At 38.6% G+C, this 19,064-nt stretch overlaps 1 protein-coding gene across 1 annotated transcript in view; it reads right to left on the reverse strand.

Moving 5' to 3' along the window:
- The window catches only part of LOC134368947 (anosmin-1-like), a 177,938-nt gene that overhangs the window by 28,202 nt on the left and 130,672 nt on the right, over positions 1 to 19,064 (reverse strand). Inside the window, exons 5-6 of the mRNA XM_063085184.1 lie at positions 12,621 to 12,805; positions 10,086 to 10,215 (exon numbers count right to left, since the gene is read on the reverse strand). Of these exons, the coding sequence (XP_062941254.1) occupies positions 10,086 to 10,215; positions 12,621 to 12,805 (315 nt within the window). The remainder of the gene's footprint in view (positions 1 to 10,085; positions 10,216 to 12,620; positions 12,806 to 19,064) is intronic.

Consider the following 19,064-nt stretch of genomic DNA (forward strand, 5'->3'; position numbering starts at 1 on the left):
ACAAGTGAGTATGGCTGTGTTTCAATAAAACTTTATTTGCAAAAACAGGCAGTGGGACAAATTTGGACTATGGGCCATGGATTGCCAACCCCTAATGGAAAGAACTTCAAAAGCAGTGATACCTTTAGCTTTAAGAAACTTGACATGAGCGCTGCGTATTTCTAATTTTATCAACATAGGGCTGTATTTTGTGTATTAAATGTTGGCACGAAGCACGTGATTTGCAGGTCAGGAGCTGGAAAGTACTGCATGAGGTGGCAGCAATCCAAGAGGTCTGAACATCTCATAGTTCCGTGGAAGGAAGAAATGCTTGTCCTGATGCTATTGGGATGGGAAGCCCAGGTGTCTTTGCTATGGACATTAGGCAAAACCATTCAAGGAGTCTCACTCTGATTGATTGTCAGTATTGACAGCACTGATCACTTCCTTCTCTTTGAAACACAGCCTTCACTTAGCTTCCTGGGCACCACTCTCTCTGGGATTTTCCTTTGGTCCCACTTGAAGCTACTCCTCAGCCCCCCATCCCGTTGTTCCTCTGCATTTCATCATCTCTAAATAGGAGAGCATCCAGCATCTGGACTTGGGGGCCCTTTCTCTTGTCATCTAAGCTTACTCTCTAGGGAGCTATTCAGTGTCACAGTTTTAAAAACCATCTTTGTGCTGACGACTCTCAAATTAATGTCTTCAACTTAGACCTCGCCCCTGATCTCAGATTCAACTATTCAAGTATTTTCCTCCACTTGGCGGTCTCAGAGGTATCTGATAACCAAAATTGTGATTTCCCCCACACCACCCACATATACAGCCCACCAAAGACAATCCCAACTCAGTACATGGAAATTCCTCCTTCCAGTTGCTGCGGCCCCAAACCTTGAAGTCAAACAGTTCTGTTCCATTCATATCCCTTGAGCATATCATGATAGCATTAGCTTCGGCATATATCTGGAATTTAGCCTTTTCTTGATGTAGCTGTCAGATGACTCTTTGCCACACAAACCATGTCCTGTCACTCCTCTGCTCAGAGGCTGCTGATGGCTTCCCATCTTACTCAGAGTAAAAGTGCCACTGATCTCCTGAACGTCCTGCAAGTCTTCTCCACATCACCTCCCAAAGCACCTTCCCTTTTATCCCCACCTGCCCCTCTGCCCCAGCCACTCTGGCCCCCACACTATTTCCCAGAGAAGAAAACTGTGATACTACTAAGGCTTTCCCACTGGCCCTGCCTAAATGTTTTCCCCACATACCCCCATGGCTGGCTCCTTACCTACTGTTGTATTTAAAATAGCAACATGTTCTCTCCTTCCCTACCAAAAAACATTTCACGATGATAGAAAATCAGCTTTATTGTTCTCCAGAACCCTTATTACCAACTGACTCATTACATACATTATTTATTTGCTGTCTTCCTCAACCCACAATAATAAAAGCTCTATAAGGGGAGTAACTTTTGTGCTTTGTTCACTTCTGTCACACAGTAGGTGCTCAGTAAACCTTTCCTGAATGGATAAATGAATGAATGGCGGCTTTCTCCTAAATGTTAGCTTTGATTTGTAAGGTGTTTTTTTTTTTTTTTTCAGTTTCAGGGTTAAGCCCTGTCCATCAGAACAGCTAGATCATAACAAGATCATAAGTGGACTGCAAAATCAAAGGCGTGCTATTCCCAGTTTGAAATAAGAGAATCAAAGCAGTACCCCTTTGTCTGTTGGAGGATTCAACCCTCAACCTGCAAAAGGAAGCTACAGACCTTCCTGAGAGGGAACCTAGTTTGCAAGTGAATCCTCATTTTGAGGCAAGAGAAAAATTTAAATGCAAAAAGATAACAGACTTTCACATCCTTGGCGATGCATCTGAATGTCTATACTGAAAATAAGCAGTCACACGAATGTTCCAGATATTTTAGGCTCATAAGGAAAAGCTCAAAATGATCTCCTCTTCTAAAGAAATTCCAACTTTTAAGAAGGTCAACTAGTACTAGGTATTCTATCATCTTCCTTAATCTACGTCATTCACTACATCCTTATTTACTGTTCTGGAAAATTTTTCTTGTAGCGTACACGTGATCATAAAAAACCAGAATAATATCATCTAATTTGGGAAACGTGAAAGCATATAACTTTTGAAAACAACATATGATGAAATAATGCTTTCAAAGCATGAATTAATAATATTTACATTTTCTTAAAAGGAATGCCCATTTCAACTGTTTACGATACCAACCAAGATAGCACACACCCCAATCTCTTTTTCCCCTAAAACAGTCATTATTAAATTACAAAGCCAAAAGAGAATTGTGAAGGTCACCTTGGAGTTTGTCACCCCAATTCTCCTCTGTAAACCAGCCACCCATGTACAACTGTAGGGTTCAGGTGAAGTGAGAGAGCATCTGTCTCTTTAATCTAATCTGAAGGATTTCATTCAGTCCTAACAAATCTTCACACTTAAACCATTCTCTGCCTTGAGAAATGGTTCCCTGCATTATGAAATAAGGTATATATGCACTTTGTCAAAGTATATAAACTACTTTCTTTCAATTTCCATGATGCTTTAATTGTATTAGAATTTTGAAATGCAGTTGGAAGTTCGCAGGTAAGATATATCTATCTGTGTGTATATATACATCTCTCACACAAATACACATAGAAAGAGAGAGATGGAGACAGAGACAAAGAGAGAGGAAGAGAGACTTCATATATGATAAAGTCCTAAGGGATTCTACAATTTAGTTATTTAACTTTTCTTTTTGAACCAGTGAGGATCTTAGGGATTACAGTGGTAAAGTGACTTGTCCAAGTTCTTTCACATAATCGGTGGCAGAACAAGGAGTGAAAACACAAATAAGGGAAGAAAGAGGGAGTTGAGTTTCTAACAATACACAACTGCACGTACCACACTCTACATATGTTATATTCCATCTTCTTGATGCTGGGCCAGTGTCCCTACAGAAAAATGAGAAGCCCTTTAACAGGAAAAGTGTCTATCATAAGTCTAGTGCAGGCACTGACAAACTTTTAGCTTTGTACACCATGCGGTATCAGTCACAACCAGTCAAATCTGCCCTTTTAGCTCAAAAGCAGCTACAAACTTGTAAACAAATGAACAAAGCTGTGTTCCAATAAAACTTTATTTAGAAAAACAGGCAGCAGGACAAGTTTGGACTCCTGGCCATAGATTGCCAGCCCCTGATGGAGAGAATCTCGAAAGCTGTAATACCATTAGCTCTGTGAAACTTGATGTGAGCAATGTGTATGTCTAATTTTATAAACATGGGGTTGTGTTTTGTTGATGCAATGTTGGCATTATTGCTCTGATTTTAATCATGAGGAAATCGAGGATCAGAGAGTTTAATTCAACAGCTCAAATGCAAAGAGTGAGAGGGTCAGATTCATATCACAAGACCAGCGTTCTCTCAAGCCATTTATCTGAGTCCCAAATTGGACCATTTCTCCCCTATTTCACTTCTCTTTCTGCTTCATTCCATTTCCTCTTTACAAGTTTCACACTTATCTGCAGAAGACAAGCAGGGTCTCAGAGATCACTGAAATAGAAGGCTATATTAGCTCTTTCTACTCACATACAATTTGCATGATCTCCAATGCAAAATATGCTGAATATTTACTATGTATAGCCAATTTCAGCCTTGGAGAAAAACAGTTTGCTGACAATCGTATGCGGTGCTTTCGGCAAAGGAAGATGGAACATGTGGCATTCAGAAAGACAGATTTCAGGTTTCATCACTTAACCTTTTGTGGTTAGCACCACAAGTGACAAAGGACCAGGAATGGAGGTTTGACACAATAGAGTGACTTTGTGCCTATGGTGGGTAAAGTGACAAATGCAATCACTTATCACCCATGGAGCAATGCACTTCTATTATTGCACTGATGTGAAATCTCATGGGAAAGGACCACTCTTGCCTGTCCCGGGACAAATCCCATCTCTCTTTTTGTGAGACAAGCTCCTCTAGGTTTTCAGACAATACAATTTTTTAAATACAGAAACCCATCCCTGCATGTGAAAAGAACAGCTAAGTAGCATGCAAGGGCTATAAACAGAGCAACCATTATAAATAATTATAAACAAATACACACACACGTAGAGAAACAATATATATTCCAAGAAAACGAATGTTGATTTTGCTTATTTGATTTCCACAAATGATGCCCATTGAAATGCCTTATAGGAATACCTCTTAAGGTATGTGACTAAGATCATGTGCACTTATATTTTAAAAGCAATGATATAACTATGTTCACAAATTCTGTGACTAAATAGAAGGTCCTCTTAATTGTTAAGCCTTCTTTTTTCTTTCCAGACTTAGCAGTTAGGATAGTTTTCCTCTTTCCTTTAAAAAAACAAAACGAAAAAGAAATTCAGCCTGCAGTATCCAGACACACAACAACTCATAAGTCTTCGAAAAGCTGCTGAAGCAACACTGCCAGTGAATTTCCAACTATTAAATAGTTTCAGACATGTACAGCTAAACCTTGCCCATTGGAAACGGCACATACGGTGCAGTTGTGTAATAGCCTAAAAAGTCACGGGTCCCCACGGAGCAACAGAGAATTTTATTACTACCAGTGATGTCTGTTCTAGTTTTACTAACACTCTGTAATGTACGCATGAAATAACATCCAGTGTGATTCTTGTATGCTGTGAAAACAATGCCGTCTGCTTCTTTTTCCTGTGTAATGTATCTCATACACATGGGGGACTAAGGAGAAAGAGATGTATGAAAAACTGCATTTGGAGGGAAGTGAATATGATAACCAAAAGATAATATATAAGGTCATTTATAACTTAAGGCAGATTTCTACATTTTTCTTTATAAGATTCCCTAAGAGTATATTATTTTGTAATGTGATGGTGTTTGCATGCCCCAGCTCCCCTATGCACCCCCGCAGTGAGTAACTCTGGGGCACGTGCACCCCACACTAGCTCATGGAGTTGCCGGCAAGGAGGAAGCTCCAGGTGCCCACGCTGGTATCTAGCATGAGAATTCGCCCTGTATTGTCTTCTTTCCCTTCCCTGTCTGGCTTCTCCTTTCACCTGCCTCTGTTTCCTGGATCACCTCCTAAGTAAACTGCTCACACTCAGAGCCTCAACTTGCACCAGCTTCTGCAGGAGTCTAATGTTTCTCAGGTCATCTCTGTCCAGAGTTGCATTCCAAATCAGCACGTGCCGCATACACAGGAATATACAGACATAACTACACCTTGTTGTCAGAGGCTTCATGTCGCTTGTTCCAAATGGAATGAGGTAGAAAAGTTTAGGGAGACCCTAGGATCTGGCAGGATTGGGGGCTAGAGAAGCACTTCATCCCAGGAGGGACCTATGAAGGGAAAGCACCAAGCACAAGGATTAACATTTCCACGTTCTAAATATGAGGGTACTTCAAAAAAGTCCATGGACAGATTCGATTTATCTTTCAATTCTATTTTTCCATGAACTTTTTGAAGTACGCTCATAAAGAGGCAAAAAGTAGAAAGGGGCATTAGGCATTATATTAAATTACTATTAATTTTAATATTTAATTGGGAAGCTGATTTTCCTTCTCAAGTACTAGAAAGAAAAATAGTATAGGTAGTTTAAATAAGTAAATATAGATTTTATCTCAAGCTCTCTTTTAGCCTTTCTGCTGCCAGGAATAATTACTAATTTTTACCCATTCTATAATGATTCAGTTTTTTCTGGGGGAGGTAAGAGTTTGAAATAAAAATATCCCCAAAACTGTGTTCATCAGGAAGGGGAAAGCATAAACCTGAGTTACTAACCTACGAATAACTTAGACTTTTCGACAAAAATAGGTATGTTGAGTTAGGATTAAGTCATGGGAAAATAAATGAGTTAAAAAGGAATTAACTTAAATAGTAGCCAATCCATTTTGGCAAACCACAGACTAATTTTGTATTTAAACATAAATCTACGGAAAATAATAACAAGAATTTTTGCTTTTTCATGAAAATCAGGATTACAGCCCATGAATACCAAGCAGTGGTTCAAAACGGAAAGAAACTCATTTTATCAATGTTTTGCTTTTTCAATTTAATTTTACTTTTACTCTCAAAAGTGTTCCTGGTAGATAGAAAAAAAAAATTCCCCTTTACCTGAGCCAGCCTTAAATTATCAAAGCTGGCTCTCTATGCAACCAAACACACTAGATAATTGCTTACCCTTTGCACAGACTATTTTGGAAGCAGTAATTCTTTCTTACAGCAATTTTAAACCACTCGCAGACTGGTACAAGTTTCAGTTCTGGCGCACGACAGGAATAAATGGGCTTATACTGAATGAAAATGCACTTTTTTTAATCAGTGCAGTTATCATTAAAATGTTCTATTTCCTGCTTTTACTAATATGCTCAAATTCACACTTCCACATGTGTCATTGTGAGGAGCATCCCAGGCTTTAGTTCTGGCACTCTTACAAACCAAAAACGTCTGCACAGAATTCATAGTAGATTGTGTTACTTTTTCAGGGAAGATGCATCCCAAAGTGATGGGAGTGAAATCGGTCAGCTAAAGGGCGGAGACGTTTTCTCCAGGATACGTCTAAAGGAGACATAGCCACTCACAAGATGCAGCCACATCTTCCCACTTTACATAATATCATCAATGCAGAAAAGAGCCTGATTGGGAAAAAAATGTTACCACTTTATTGAAATATAATTTACATGCCACAAAAGTCACCCACTGAGCTGTGCAACCATTGCCTTGTTTTAGAATGAATCCATCACCCTGATAAGGTCTTTCATGCTTTAATGGGAAAATTTAAAGTTAGAAAAAAAATGTTCTTTTTATGTCTTCAGCTTCTCTTTGTATTACTCTTGTTTCATGCCCTTTTTTATTCAGCAAAGATTTGCTGAGCAGCTGTTATGTGTCGAGCACTGTTCTAAGCACTGGGATTCACAAGTAAACAAGGTGGCAAAAATATCTGCTGGGATGGAACAACATGTACACACAAATACACACACAAACACACATATTCATCTTAATTGGATACAAGGGGAAACAGTAAACAACATTAAAAAGTAAAAGACTCTAGGGTGGTAGGGTAGACCGTAATAACTGACAGTAAGAAAGATAATGAAACATGGGATATGTGGATTTGTTTATTTGCAATTTTAGATAAGGTAGCCAAAAAGGTTTTGCATTCCAGTTCCAGGAAGTGCTGTATGCAAACGTCTGATGCAAGAGAGAATCTACAGTATTCGCAGAACAGCAGAGGCGTCTCAAGGCTTGAGCAGAACAGGGAGTTAGCAGAAGGGGAGCTCTGAGAGGAAGAGGAGGTGGTTTGCTGGGTCTTTGCAGCCATCGTGAAACACGTGGCTTCTCCTCCAAGTGAGATGGGGGAGTGGCTGGGACATGTCAAGCACACAAACATGACATGACTTGGATTTTAGTAGCATCACTCAGGTGGTTGTGTCAAGAATACAGGCGAGGGGTGCAGAAGCTGGGTTGCAGATGGAAGCCAGAGCAGTATTCCTGGTCAGGGGACAGTAACTTCAGTAAAGGCAGAAGCAAACTGACTAGGGAATACATGTGGAAACGTAAGTCTGATAGGATCTGAGCACTTACTGGTGGCTTGTAGGAGATGACTAGAGTCAATAATGACTCCAGAATTCTTCTGTCACCAGCTGCTGAAAGAATAGCACTGCCATTACTAAAATGGAAATTATTGAGAGAAGAGACTGTATGAACGGAAAGTCCTTTATTCCTTTGGGCATGCATGCATTTCCAAAATGGGAGTAATTATTTATAAATCAACGAGATGGCTATGTTTAGGCCCTTTTCTACAAATAGGCTTTTCTAAGGGAGATGCTTAAAGCTAAGGATATTCATCCTTCTCATAGGGTTGCAGTTGAGAAACATGAATAATAAAACAAGGCACAAAAAATAACCTTGTTTCTAACATTAGATTTTCCCAGTAAGCACGAAGGATCTTTTTGTGGTGATGAACTCATTCTAAAACCAGGCGATGATTGTACAGCTCAGTAAATACTAAAAATCACTGCGTTGCTTATACTTTAAGATGAGTGAATTCTGTAGCATGTAAATTATATTTCAATAAAGTGGTAACATTTTTTCCCAGTCAGGCTCTTTTCTGCATTGATAATATTGTGTAAGTTGGGAAGATGTGGCTGCATCAGACGTGTCCTGGAAAAAGTGTCTCCACCCTTTAACTGATTGATTTTACTCCCATCACTCTGGGATGCATCTTCCCTGAAAACGTAACACAATCTACTATGAGTACTGTGCAGACAGTTTTGGTTTGTAAGAGGGCCAGAACTAAAGCCTGAGATGTTCCTCACAATGAGACGTATGGAAGTGTGAATTTGGGGCATATTTACAAAAGTGGGAGATACAACAACATTTTAATGATGACTGCAATGTTTCAGAAAATGGTATATTTTCATTCAATAAAAGCCAACCTAAATTCAGGGGATGGAGCTCTAATTCTAGACCCTTAAGTTGCTGAGATATACTAGGAAGTGTGTGACAGTATGACCCTTCTATTTCCAGTGAGCACTCCCATGACCAGCCCTGGGGACTGTCGAAGGACTTCTGCCCAGGTATAAAGGATTTGTGATAGCTGGGCTCGTTGAGGAATCAAGGGAGCAAAGCCACCTGCCGCAGCTCCGACAGGCAGGATGTGCTGCTGCTCTTAGAGGTAATTCAACATCTGTCTCCGGAGGCTGGGAACCACTTCTGTCTGACGTCTGAATTTGCAGCCTTGTTCTGAGAACACCAGTCCAGATCCTACAGGCAGCTGAACAGATGGTAGCACATTTTGACCACAATGTGTCTGGATCATATTTGAACCATGAAACTCAAGGTGAAGAGTTCTCAAGCCTTTTATCGATCACCCACTGTTAATTGTTTATTTCACTTGCCTCTGTAAATTGTCAAGCCAGCTGTAGACAGAGTCTTAAGATGAGGTTTGACATCTTTATTTATAATTTTACTTTACATCTAGCTTAGTTTGTATATTTGCCTCCCTGGGGGGTGGGGGGGAGCAGAAACAAAAAACCTTCACTTTCATTTTAAAAGAAATGACTTTTAAAGGAAACTTAAAAATCGACAACATACACTGCAATACAATCCAAATATTAAATTATTTTGATTGCAAGTTTTCCACTTGAGACCTACAATAGTGCAGAGAAAGTAACAGCAATAATATAAAGTGAGAAATGGGCAGACTATCTGAGACATACCCATTTTTCACATCATAGAACAGACATTGCAATTTATAGCAGCCAGTTTAATTAAGCCTCCCCAGAGGAAGGTATATGATCGATGTTATGTCTTACTTTATTCATTCATACCACAATGCATTTTGTTTGAAATAAATCTAAATTAGCTTCTGTGTAAGAAGATAACTCCTGATTAGTAAATGAACAATAGGACTCATCTGTATCTATGAAACCAGATCTTGAGGATTAGTCAAGCAGATGTCTAATTAATTTAGAAGGTGCACAGCCATACAGACACAAGTAGAGAAATAAACCTGAAGATATTGTTAATATCTGGTCACATTATGTCCTTCAACTGTCACAGACTTAACTAACCAGAATTGTAACGTACTATTCATCTTATTCCACAGAGGTTTTAAAATAGCAATGAAATAAATACCGAACAAAATTAAAGCCATGATCAAATGACTCAGGAGGAGTTTAAATTCTGGATGTTAAGAGATTAACTCACACTGAATTTAACAATTGTTTCAAGAAAGTCTGTATAGTCTGAATTACCTAAAGCTCAGCATTTCTCTCAGGAAATTAATTGGATAATGCTTGATGCGGAATATGTTCAAGCAAAAACATAACAGAAGTTGCTAATGGAAGCCCCCTCACTTCACAGTTGAGAAAATCCTGTTCCATTATCTTCTGTGACACCTTGATGGTAAAAGCCCAGTGATGTCCCTAACCGTAAATTTACAGGGTACCTTCAGAGACATCTGGTCCCATTCCCCAAGAACAGCAAAGCCACCTGTTGGCCAACCATAAATATGAACGAGGAGACAAGGAATCTGCATTCCATGTGTGCCCAGGAGCAAGGTGAGTGTCGGGGCAGAAAAGGAAGACCGACCTTTGGAAGAGCGGAAGTGCTTGCTGGGGGCAGTGAAGCCTCTGGTCCCGTGCACGTTGACAGCAGCTACGCGGAACTGGTACCACCTGCTGGGTCTTATGTCAGTCAGTTGAATCCCCTCATCTGTGGTCTGAGGGGAAATGTCACAGAGCACAGACAACATGTCAACTGGGTGTGTTAAAAAAAAAATACACTAATGCATGGCCAGTGCAACTCAGCCTTGACTTCTCTCTGGATAAGAGCAGCTTATCACACCCAGTGACAAAAGAGCTATCAGTCATCAAGGAACTTCTGATATTTCACCCCAAAGAGTAAAACACTGCTGGAAGTCAAAATCTTATAACAAATGCATGGGTTGTTATCAAATCTAGTGACTAAATACAGCCTTTGAGGGATTTGATCAGTTAAGAATATAGAAGGATAGTGATCATTATGTTATAGACAAGAAAATGAAATCATCTTTAGATTATAGAAAGAAAATGTCTAATTTTTTTTCCCAATATTGAACAAATGTTTAATTATAACATGGATGATCATGTGGGAGATAACTATATAACTTGCACCCCATCCTAGGCTGAAAAATTTCACCCCACATCAAATGGTTTTTTGAAATAGCACGTGTCTTTTACTCTGCAACATATGTATGTATTTTAAGTATTGATATTTGTATACTGAATTCCATTTCTTTTAAATTTATCAATACACAGTGTAGTTGATTTTCGTGTCCCTTTCTCAATTCCTCCTTTTCCACCCTCCCACTCTCCCCTCCCCCCATCAACATCATATCTGTTCACTTGTCTTAACAAGTCCAAGGAACTGTTGTGATTGTTGCGTCTTCTTTTGTTTTCTTTTTTCTTTTTTATGTTTTCTTGTTTCTACCACTAGAATCCCAGGATGTCAAATAACTTTAACAGTCTTCACACCTTTCACCTGCTTTCAACAATATTCCATGATTATTTTCATTGGCAGTTCTGAAAACCTTGCCTTAAATTCCGAAAAATAAATGCCACCTTCAACTACACCTAGTGCCAAACTGAGCTTGGCTCTGGGAATGAACCTGGGGAACTCGAACTCTCCCAGAACTCAGCTTATAATAACTCGTTAAAAGGTACTGTCTGTAACATTTACATCAATATCTAAAAGAAGCTTAACATTTCTGAGATCAAAGAAAGAGCAAGAACTACTAAGCATAGCTTTCTACCTGATTTGGCTGAATTTGAGACAACTCTTTCAGCTGAGTTCATCATTTACAATTTTAGTTGTGAATTTAAAAAACTTAAAGCCAGCACGGTGTCCATAGCATTTAGCAGACAAAGAAAAAAAAAATTACATGTGGCATTAACTAGCAAAAATAATAACAACGATAATAATAATAACAATTCAAGAGCTTTCCTCTTTCCAAAAACAAGGGGATAAAAGAGATAATCTTATTATCAGTTGCTTTCATAAATTTTTAAATAATTTGGAAAATTTACAATTAAATCTGCACCATTATTTATGGGAGCATGCCATGTAAATCAAATGGAATTTTAAGCTGTATTCTGAGTAGTTTTATGTCTTATTGAAGCATTTTTTTTTTTTACAAAATAGGTATACAATACAATTACTAATTTTATTTGACCAGGTTTTTTTTTTTTTTTTCAAATCTAAGATGTTTCTTTTACATCAAACTTCTCACTCATTTATTTTGGGGTCTTTATTTTATTTTAGTGTTTATCTCCTTTGAGATACTACAATTTAAGGTGAGAATTTTTTCCTATAGACATAAATGTGGAGAAGTCATCTTAGTTATTGAAATGCATGAAGCAGTTTCACATTGAGAATTTCTTCTTTTTCTATATCTATGCAGGTTTGTTTTCGTTCTTTTTCTTTTTTTTCTTTTTTTTTTTTTTTTTTTGCAGCTGGTAGTCCATTTAACAGCTCTTAAAAAGAAAGAAAATATTTTGCTTTTCTCATCCGCAAAACAGAAGAGGAAGTACTGTTTAGATAAACTCTGGGAGAGGTGCCATCGAGGTGGCATATCAGTCTTTAAGTTGACTAAGTCAAAGAAGAAAGCACTTAGCAAAGAATTATGAGCTGCTGGCTGCTCCCCCTAAGCAGTTTTGCGATATGAATCTCACTCACTTTTATTGCTACTAAAGTCCTCAGGTGGGACAAAGGCTTACACGTAGAAGAAATAGAAGAAAACTCGTTTAGATTATTAAATATCAAATTAATCCTAACAGTGTTGCATTTCCCCAACTCTAGTTGGTTTTGAGTCTAGCTGAGGGAAATGCAGTTCTTGGAAAAAATAAATGTCAACAATCAGATTATAAAATTATCTCCCTTCCGTGTATATTATGAGCAAATCAAGCCAATTGTCAAGTTTCTGGGTGTATCAATTTACATCTACAGAGCCCATCTTCTCTTCAGCAGACATGCATGGCATTATTTCCACATTGTATTATTTCTGTGGTCAAGGTATTTTGACTGCAGCATTCCAAGTTAATTTTATGCACGTGCATGAAGAAAAAACAAAATCTGTGAAGCACTCACCTGGGCCACCGTCTGCCAAGGGGTGGCATCGTCCTCACTTGGATGGATTCCATAATTCCATCTTCTTTGTACCACATAGATTACAGGCTCAATGGATATATTGAATTTCGAGGACCACTTAATTTCCAGCTGTCCAGACTGCAGTTCCGTAAATCGTAACTCTTTTCTGGGCTTCAGGGGGACACCTGAAACAGGACCATGTCAATTAAAACAATCTGTGCGTGAGTCAAATTGATATTTGCCTTCATAAAAGTGGCCTCTCCAAACAGGGTTTCACATTGGAAGTCTTCTGACAGCAAGTTCAGCCCATCATATCTCAAAAGAGTATTTGCCCCCTTTCTTTTAGCTTTTCCTTTTTTCTTTAAAGAGCATCTAAATTGATTCCTGATTCTGAACAAGTCATTTTCTCCCTAGTAATCTATAGAGCGACCCTTTCATGTGCATTCTTCTGAAGAAATCAGGTTACCGGATTGCTTCAGCTGAGGTTAATACGGAGGAATAAAAGAGTTTCAAGTCATTTTTCCCATTTTTAACATACTCTGTTTCTGTTGATATAGTCTAAGGTCATCGTATTGGGGTTCCGAGATTTGCTCTCCTTTCTAGCTCAGGGAGTTTTCCCTTTAAGGAAAAAATTGCAAAGTTAAACCTTCTCACGTGGTCAAATCTCACAAGAGTGATCTCCAAAGTGTGAGTCTTTTGGATTCCCCAATTGATTGCTGGGGTCCTCCCTGTAGACTTAATAGTTTAAAATTGGAAAATGATGAATTTATAATGTTTGGTTCTGGCATGAGTGAGTGTATTGCTTCAAAAGTCCCTCACAGGTGTCTCATTTTAAAGTAGTTAATCATTCTGATTTCTTTTTCCCCCTACAGTACATGCAAGTTGTCTGGTGACTGATAGATTTAAGAACCATGTTTCAAAATAGCAGCCATTATAGAAAGGGAAATTTAAAACCAATTTACAACACTAATAGGATATGACCAAATTAGAATCCATGATGCCATGATGTTTAATGCCATCAACACCAAGAACACCAGTGACAGTCAATAATTTCTGTGGAGATGGGTATTTGCTTAACGCATTAAAAACTCATGTGAAAAGGCTAGCTCAGAATGCTGTATTTCTTTTTCCATTTCTTAAGTTTAAACAGAGAGGAAATTGAAAAATGTATAAATACCAAATGTAAATAGGAATTGATGTTGGTGGCGTGGCTGAATTTCAACTCATTTTGTTTTGATTTTAATTCATGTTAAGTCTTGTTTGGGGAGATTTTAAAGTCATCAAATATTTAGGTGGATGAAGCTGGATACTTTAAAAATAGCATATTCATGTATGGTCAAAGGTCATTGATTTACAACTTTTTTTTTTCTAGAGAACACATTTACCACACTTATTTGCACGCTCTGTTTTGATTTGCTGATGGGTTATAGCTGTATATTGCCCTTTAGTTTACCATAAACTTGTCTCACAAGATTGTTATTGTGACTTTGTGAACAGGGTGAAGAGTTAACTATCTCTGTTCTGAACAGGTGAAGATTAAGTAGGTTGCCTGAAGCTATGATCTGATCTCTGGTTTCCCTCTGAATTCTCTGCCTCTTTCTACATTTCAAATTAGGAAAAGCCACTTAGAGAGGTAGAGAGGGGGTTTGGATAGATTGCAAATCCCTTGGACATTCTTACTCTAATGTCCTCAACTTTGCTGGTTAGCTAGATCTTCACCAAGTCCAACTTTGTTCCTGTTGTGTCGCTACATGAATGTCATTCAAGCTGTGACATAATCTTGTCTTCTAGGTGCATAATCTTACAATGGCAATTACAAGTACTTTGATGACTGGAATATTTCTGCCAAGCAAATGATTCTCCAGTCTACCCCATTCCCTGGCTCGGCTGCAGGCCACCTTTCCACCTGACTGCTAAGTTTCCCTGCACAAGTCTCCTCTCAAATTCCTCTCCCCAAAATATGCCCCTTCTCCCGTAATATATATCTTCATGACAACCTCGTCTTTAGTTTATCTAAGGGATCTTAGAACCTTTTTGACTTGTTCTTGCTCCTATGCTGGGGATTGATTGAACTGTGTCCCCGAAGTTCATATATTAGAAGCTTAATCCCCACTGTAACTGCTGAGGATGGGAAATCCCATGATGGTAATTGAAAGGTGGGGCCTTGAAGAGGCCAGGCCTCGTGAATGGATTAGTAATGGTGATCAGGGGCACAGTTCTGAGAGTTTTAAAAGAGAGCACATGAGAGGTGACTCTCTCACTCTCTGCTCTGCAGTTTTCTGCCATGTGAGACCCCTGGGTCACTGTCGCCACCACCAAGACCCTCACCAGATGTGTTCCCTGGACTTTGGACTTCCCAGCCTCAGAAACTGTAGGCAACAAATTTCATTTTCCTTATAAATTACCCAGTTCTAAGTATTTCGTTATAAGCAACAGAAATGGATTAATATAACCCACCACCATCTAGTTGTTTTATTGCACAGTATATTTTGGGGAACTCCCAAATCATTCTGTCTCCAGGGTGACCTGCCTCCTTTATTCCCTTTCACCTCTTGCCCAGACCTGTGCAGTAGCCTTCCAACCCATCTCCCTGCACATCCATGTCTTTATTCTAATTCCCTCTTCACAGTATTCTGTGGTTATTTTTCTAAAGCAGAGGTGAGATTCTCTCCTTCTCAAACCATTTCTATAGAATGAAGGGAAACTTCTCAGCATTTCCTTCCAGGCATGATAAGCTCCCACTCATCTTTCAAATTATCTCTCAGTACGTCATACATTTTTGTCACAGCCCTATCTGTAAACCTAGCTATCTCAGAAACCCACTGCCAGATACCCCATATTACCATGCCCTGCTTATGGCCTTTTTTTTTTTCCCCACCCCCTCTCTGAAATGTCTTTCCTTCTATTTTCTGACCGTAGACACTTGAATACTTCCAGGTTCAACCAAAAGCCACCCCTCTGGGACGCTTCCCCTCAACTTCCCAAGTGGAAACAAAGGCTGCATTCTTTGGCTCATCTTGAACGTAAAGCCTATAACTGTCAAGATGTGCATTTAACAGCCTCTTGCTGCAGCAAGCTCGTTTAATGATGTCTTCCCCACTAAGCTGTAGCCCCCAGGGGTCAAGAACCACATCTCCTTCATTTCCACAATTCACAGTGTCCCAGAAGAGAACATTCTGCAATGGCACATGTTTAGTCAATGTTTGCTGAAGGAAAAGCTCAAGATATGTCTGGGGAAATGAGGGAATACTGGAACATTTATGCAAACATTTGCAACTTTGGTAAACCCCTCTCTGCTTGAAAGTCACTTAGGAAAGGGAGAAAGCTATCGCAGGTATTCTGTGCTACCTTCTCAGTCATATATTCTTTCAATGAACTCAGATCTCTCTTTTCCACCATGGGCACAAGGCTCTTTTTTTTAAAAAAAAGAGTAAATGCTAAAAAAAAAATGTTAAGGTTTTTACAAAATAAAATAGTTTTTTTGCATGGACCACAGGACAGTTAAAAAAAAAAAGACCGATTCCTGACAGGATAGAAATCCAAAGTTAACTGATGATTGGCTTTAATCAGAAATAGCTCTCTATTTTTTGTGTCAAGAAAAAAGCCACCCAAATCTGTTCAGAGTGATGAAAGCCAGTCTCAACAATATGATTGTTTTGCATTATTCTTGCACTCCATGTGGGCAGACGGGTGCTAGACAGATACTTCTAATGGAGGGTTACACAGATATGGGAAGAGACAATAGCTTCGGAGAATATTTCATGATTCACTGGACTTCTTTGTACATGGAAAAGAGAAAATGGCCAGTTAGTTCCTGAACCATAGGGCACACCTTTCTCCTTGGCTTTCCAATGTATAATCCTCCAGAGTACATACCACTACAGCACATACTGTGGCTGCTAAACTCAGAAGCAAATCCAAGAACCCAAATCCCCTTGCTACATGGTTTTTAATCTTGAACATTATTGAACTACCAACAGCTTTAATTGAACGTAATGAGCATCAGGGTGATGTCAGTTTCAAATTCCTTCATTTAAAAATCTCTTTAATAATCATGTACAGTGACCCAGCAATTTGCATGTTAAGAAATCATCCATCTATCTGCTTTGCATTGGGGTCAGTGGGCGCCGCTGATTGGAAATAACTCTCGTGCTCTGTGGTAATTGTGTGCAGATGGGCTCAACCCATCAAGACCCCGGCCTCACATTTCCAGCACGGCACAGCCTGCGGTAGCTGAACCAGTATCCCAACTGCATAACCAGATGTGAGGCTGGGTCTCTTCTCCGTGTGCATTCCATTATGTAAGCGATTCAAATTTTTCTTTTTTAAAATTATTTTTGAACAAATTAGTCATCTGAAATCTAAACTATTCTGTTGAAAATTCAAAAGTGTTATCATATGGCACCCCACAGTATATGACAATACAGGTTTGGGGGGTTTTTTTTCCCCCTTTAAAAGGCAAAAAGCATTACGGAGAAAGCAAAAGAACAGAAATCCAATGCTTTAAAAAATGTTGAAAATACACTGATGATGGTAAACAATCAGCAGGTGCATATTCATTGTTAGATTTTATTACTAGTGTAAAACTTTTTCTGTGTTGAATGTAAATGGCATTAAAATGTAGCAAGATAAAATGTTCTAGTGATTCAATGATTAGCCATTACTTAATATCACTCATAAAAATAATCAGTACTCTAGGAATTTGTATTGACATCACGTTAAGGCACTGGACCACTAGATTCAATTCACACATTCAATTCACTCGTGAGAAGTTGCATTTAGTCCATCTCTAAAGGCATGAAGTTTAAATATTTCATATGTTAAGATATTTGTAGAAATATTAAGTTAACTTCATTATCAGGTCTTTCTGGCAAGAAATAAACTGACACCCAAATTAATTCTTGGTTCATCCATGGCAACGGGTAAACATAGATAACTGAAAGCCACAGATTAATCTGTATGTTTATTTATATTTATGTTTGGAAAAGTGTTTAGTTTTTCCCCTTCCCTATCCAAACCAATTACCACAGTTGGAAGCCAGGAGAGGCAGTTGGATTTGGCATTAAAATAATAAAACATATTACTTTCTGGAGGGAAGACTGTCTAACTGTGCCATAAAACAGGCTTAATAACAGGAAGAGAAAGAAAATATTACAAAATGCAATCATCTATGTCCTACCTGCAGAAGATAAGCTCTTTAAACTTTCCACAACTATATTAGGGTTTGCATTTTATAGAACTAGCACTTTCAGGCATCTCCATTCATTTTAACCTTTTCAGGGCTTCTGTTTTGCTGCTAATAATTTTATTTAAAAAGTAAAAGGAAGGATTTCTGTTGTTTGTTTCAAACTGTAACAGTAGTCTATAAAATTAACCTATGAGTATCAGCTAAGAGCAGTTCATTCAGTATAACCCAAGTTTCCAGAATATAAAGCTTTTGAAGCTAAAAATCAGTATCTCCCCCCACATTCTCCCTTCCACAAAAGCAGATCAAACTGAAAGTATTTTTGCATTTCTGTAATCTTTAATTTTTAAAAATTAATCCAATATGCAATCAGTTGAAAAAATAGTTCAGGGGCTAGTACATATCAATTTATGTGAAAATTTAAAAAAACTGATTTTCCCACATAAATGAGTGCTGTGTGCATGACTACTTTAGTAAAGAACTACTGTGTTGGTGTCATATTCATGTGGGTACCCAGTGCCCAATACAGATCGTAGCAGATAGCAGGTACTCCATAAATGTTTATTCAACTGAAAGGTATCAGTACTTGCAGATCCAGGTGACACCTTAAACGTTTAAACTTAAACTGGGGAAAATGTTAAGAAAATGCTCGTCAGGATTTTCAAACAGCAACTACTATGTGATGACGCTCTAATAAGTCAATAACCAGTGATTAAGAAGCTCATAAGGAACTTACAGTTTTTCCGTATTTGTCCAATAGAACTTGGTTCTCCATTACGTGCACTCTGTATCTAATTTAAATATTTCAGCTCTACAAAGTAATTAGCAATGACAATGACAAAAAACCCCGTGTTATTCATTAGCCTAAAATGATTGATAAGCCAGTGATTTCATTAGGTTAAAAAGATACTGACATATCTTTTGGTTGACCTACAGAATAACAATACAATGATGCCAAGTGAAAGCTTAGGTGAGTGTCCTACACAGTCTAAAAGAATGGCAGGGAGGCTGGCCGGTTGGCTCAGTTGGTTAGAGCTCAGCCTTATAACACCAAGATCACGAGTTCAGATCCCCGTACCAGCCAGCCACCCTCCCCCTGCTAAAAAAAGAATGACACGGACATCTAGTCCAGGTGGGAGCAGGTGTTAGATATATTTCTGCTACCAACTACTGAATCACTTAGGAACAGCCTGCAACCTCAGTTTCAGCAGTTGCAAACTGAGAGCAGGACTAGTTCATCTCAATCGACCACGGATCCA

This window comes from Cynocephalus volans, chromosome Y (assembly GCF_027409185.1).
Source record: "Cynocephalus volans isolate mCynVol1 chromosome Y, mCynVol1.pri, whole genome shotgun sequence".
Classification (NCBI taxonomy): domain Eukaryota; kingdom Metazoa; phylum Chordata; class Mammalia; order Dermoptera; family Cynocephalidae; genus Cynocephalus; species Cynocephalus volans.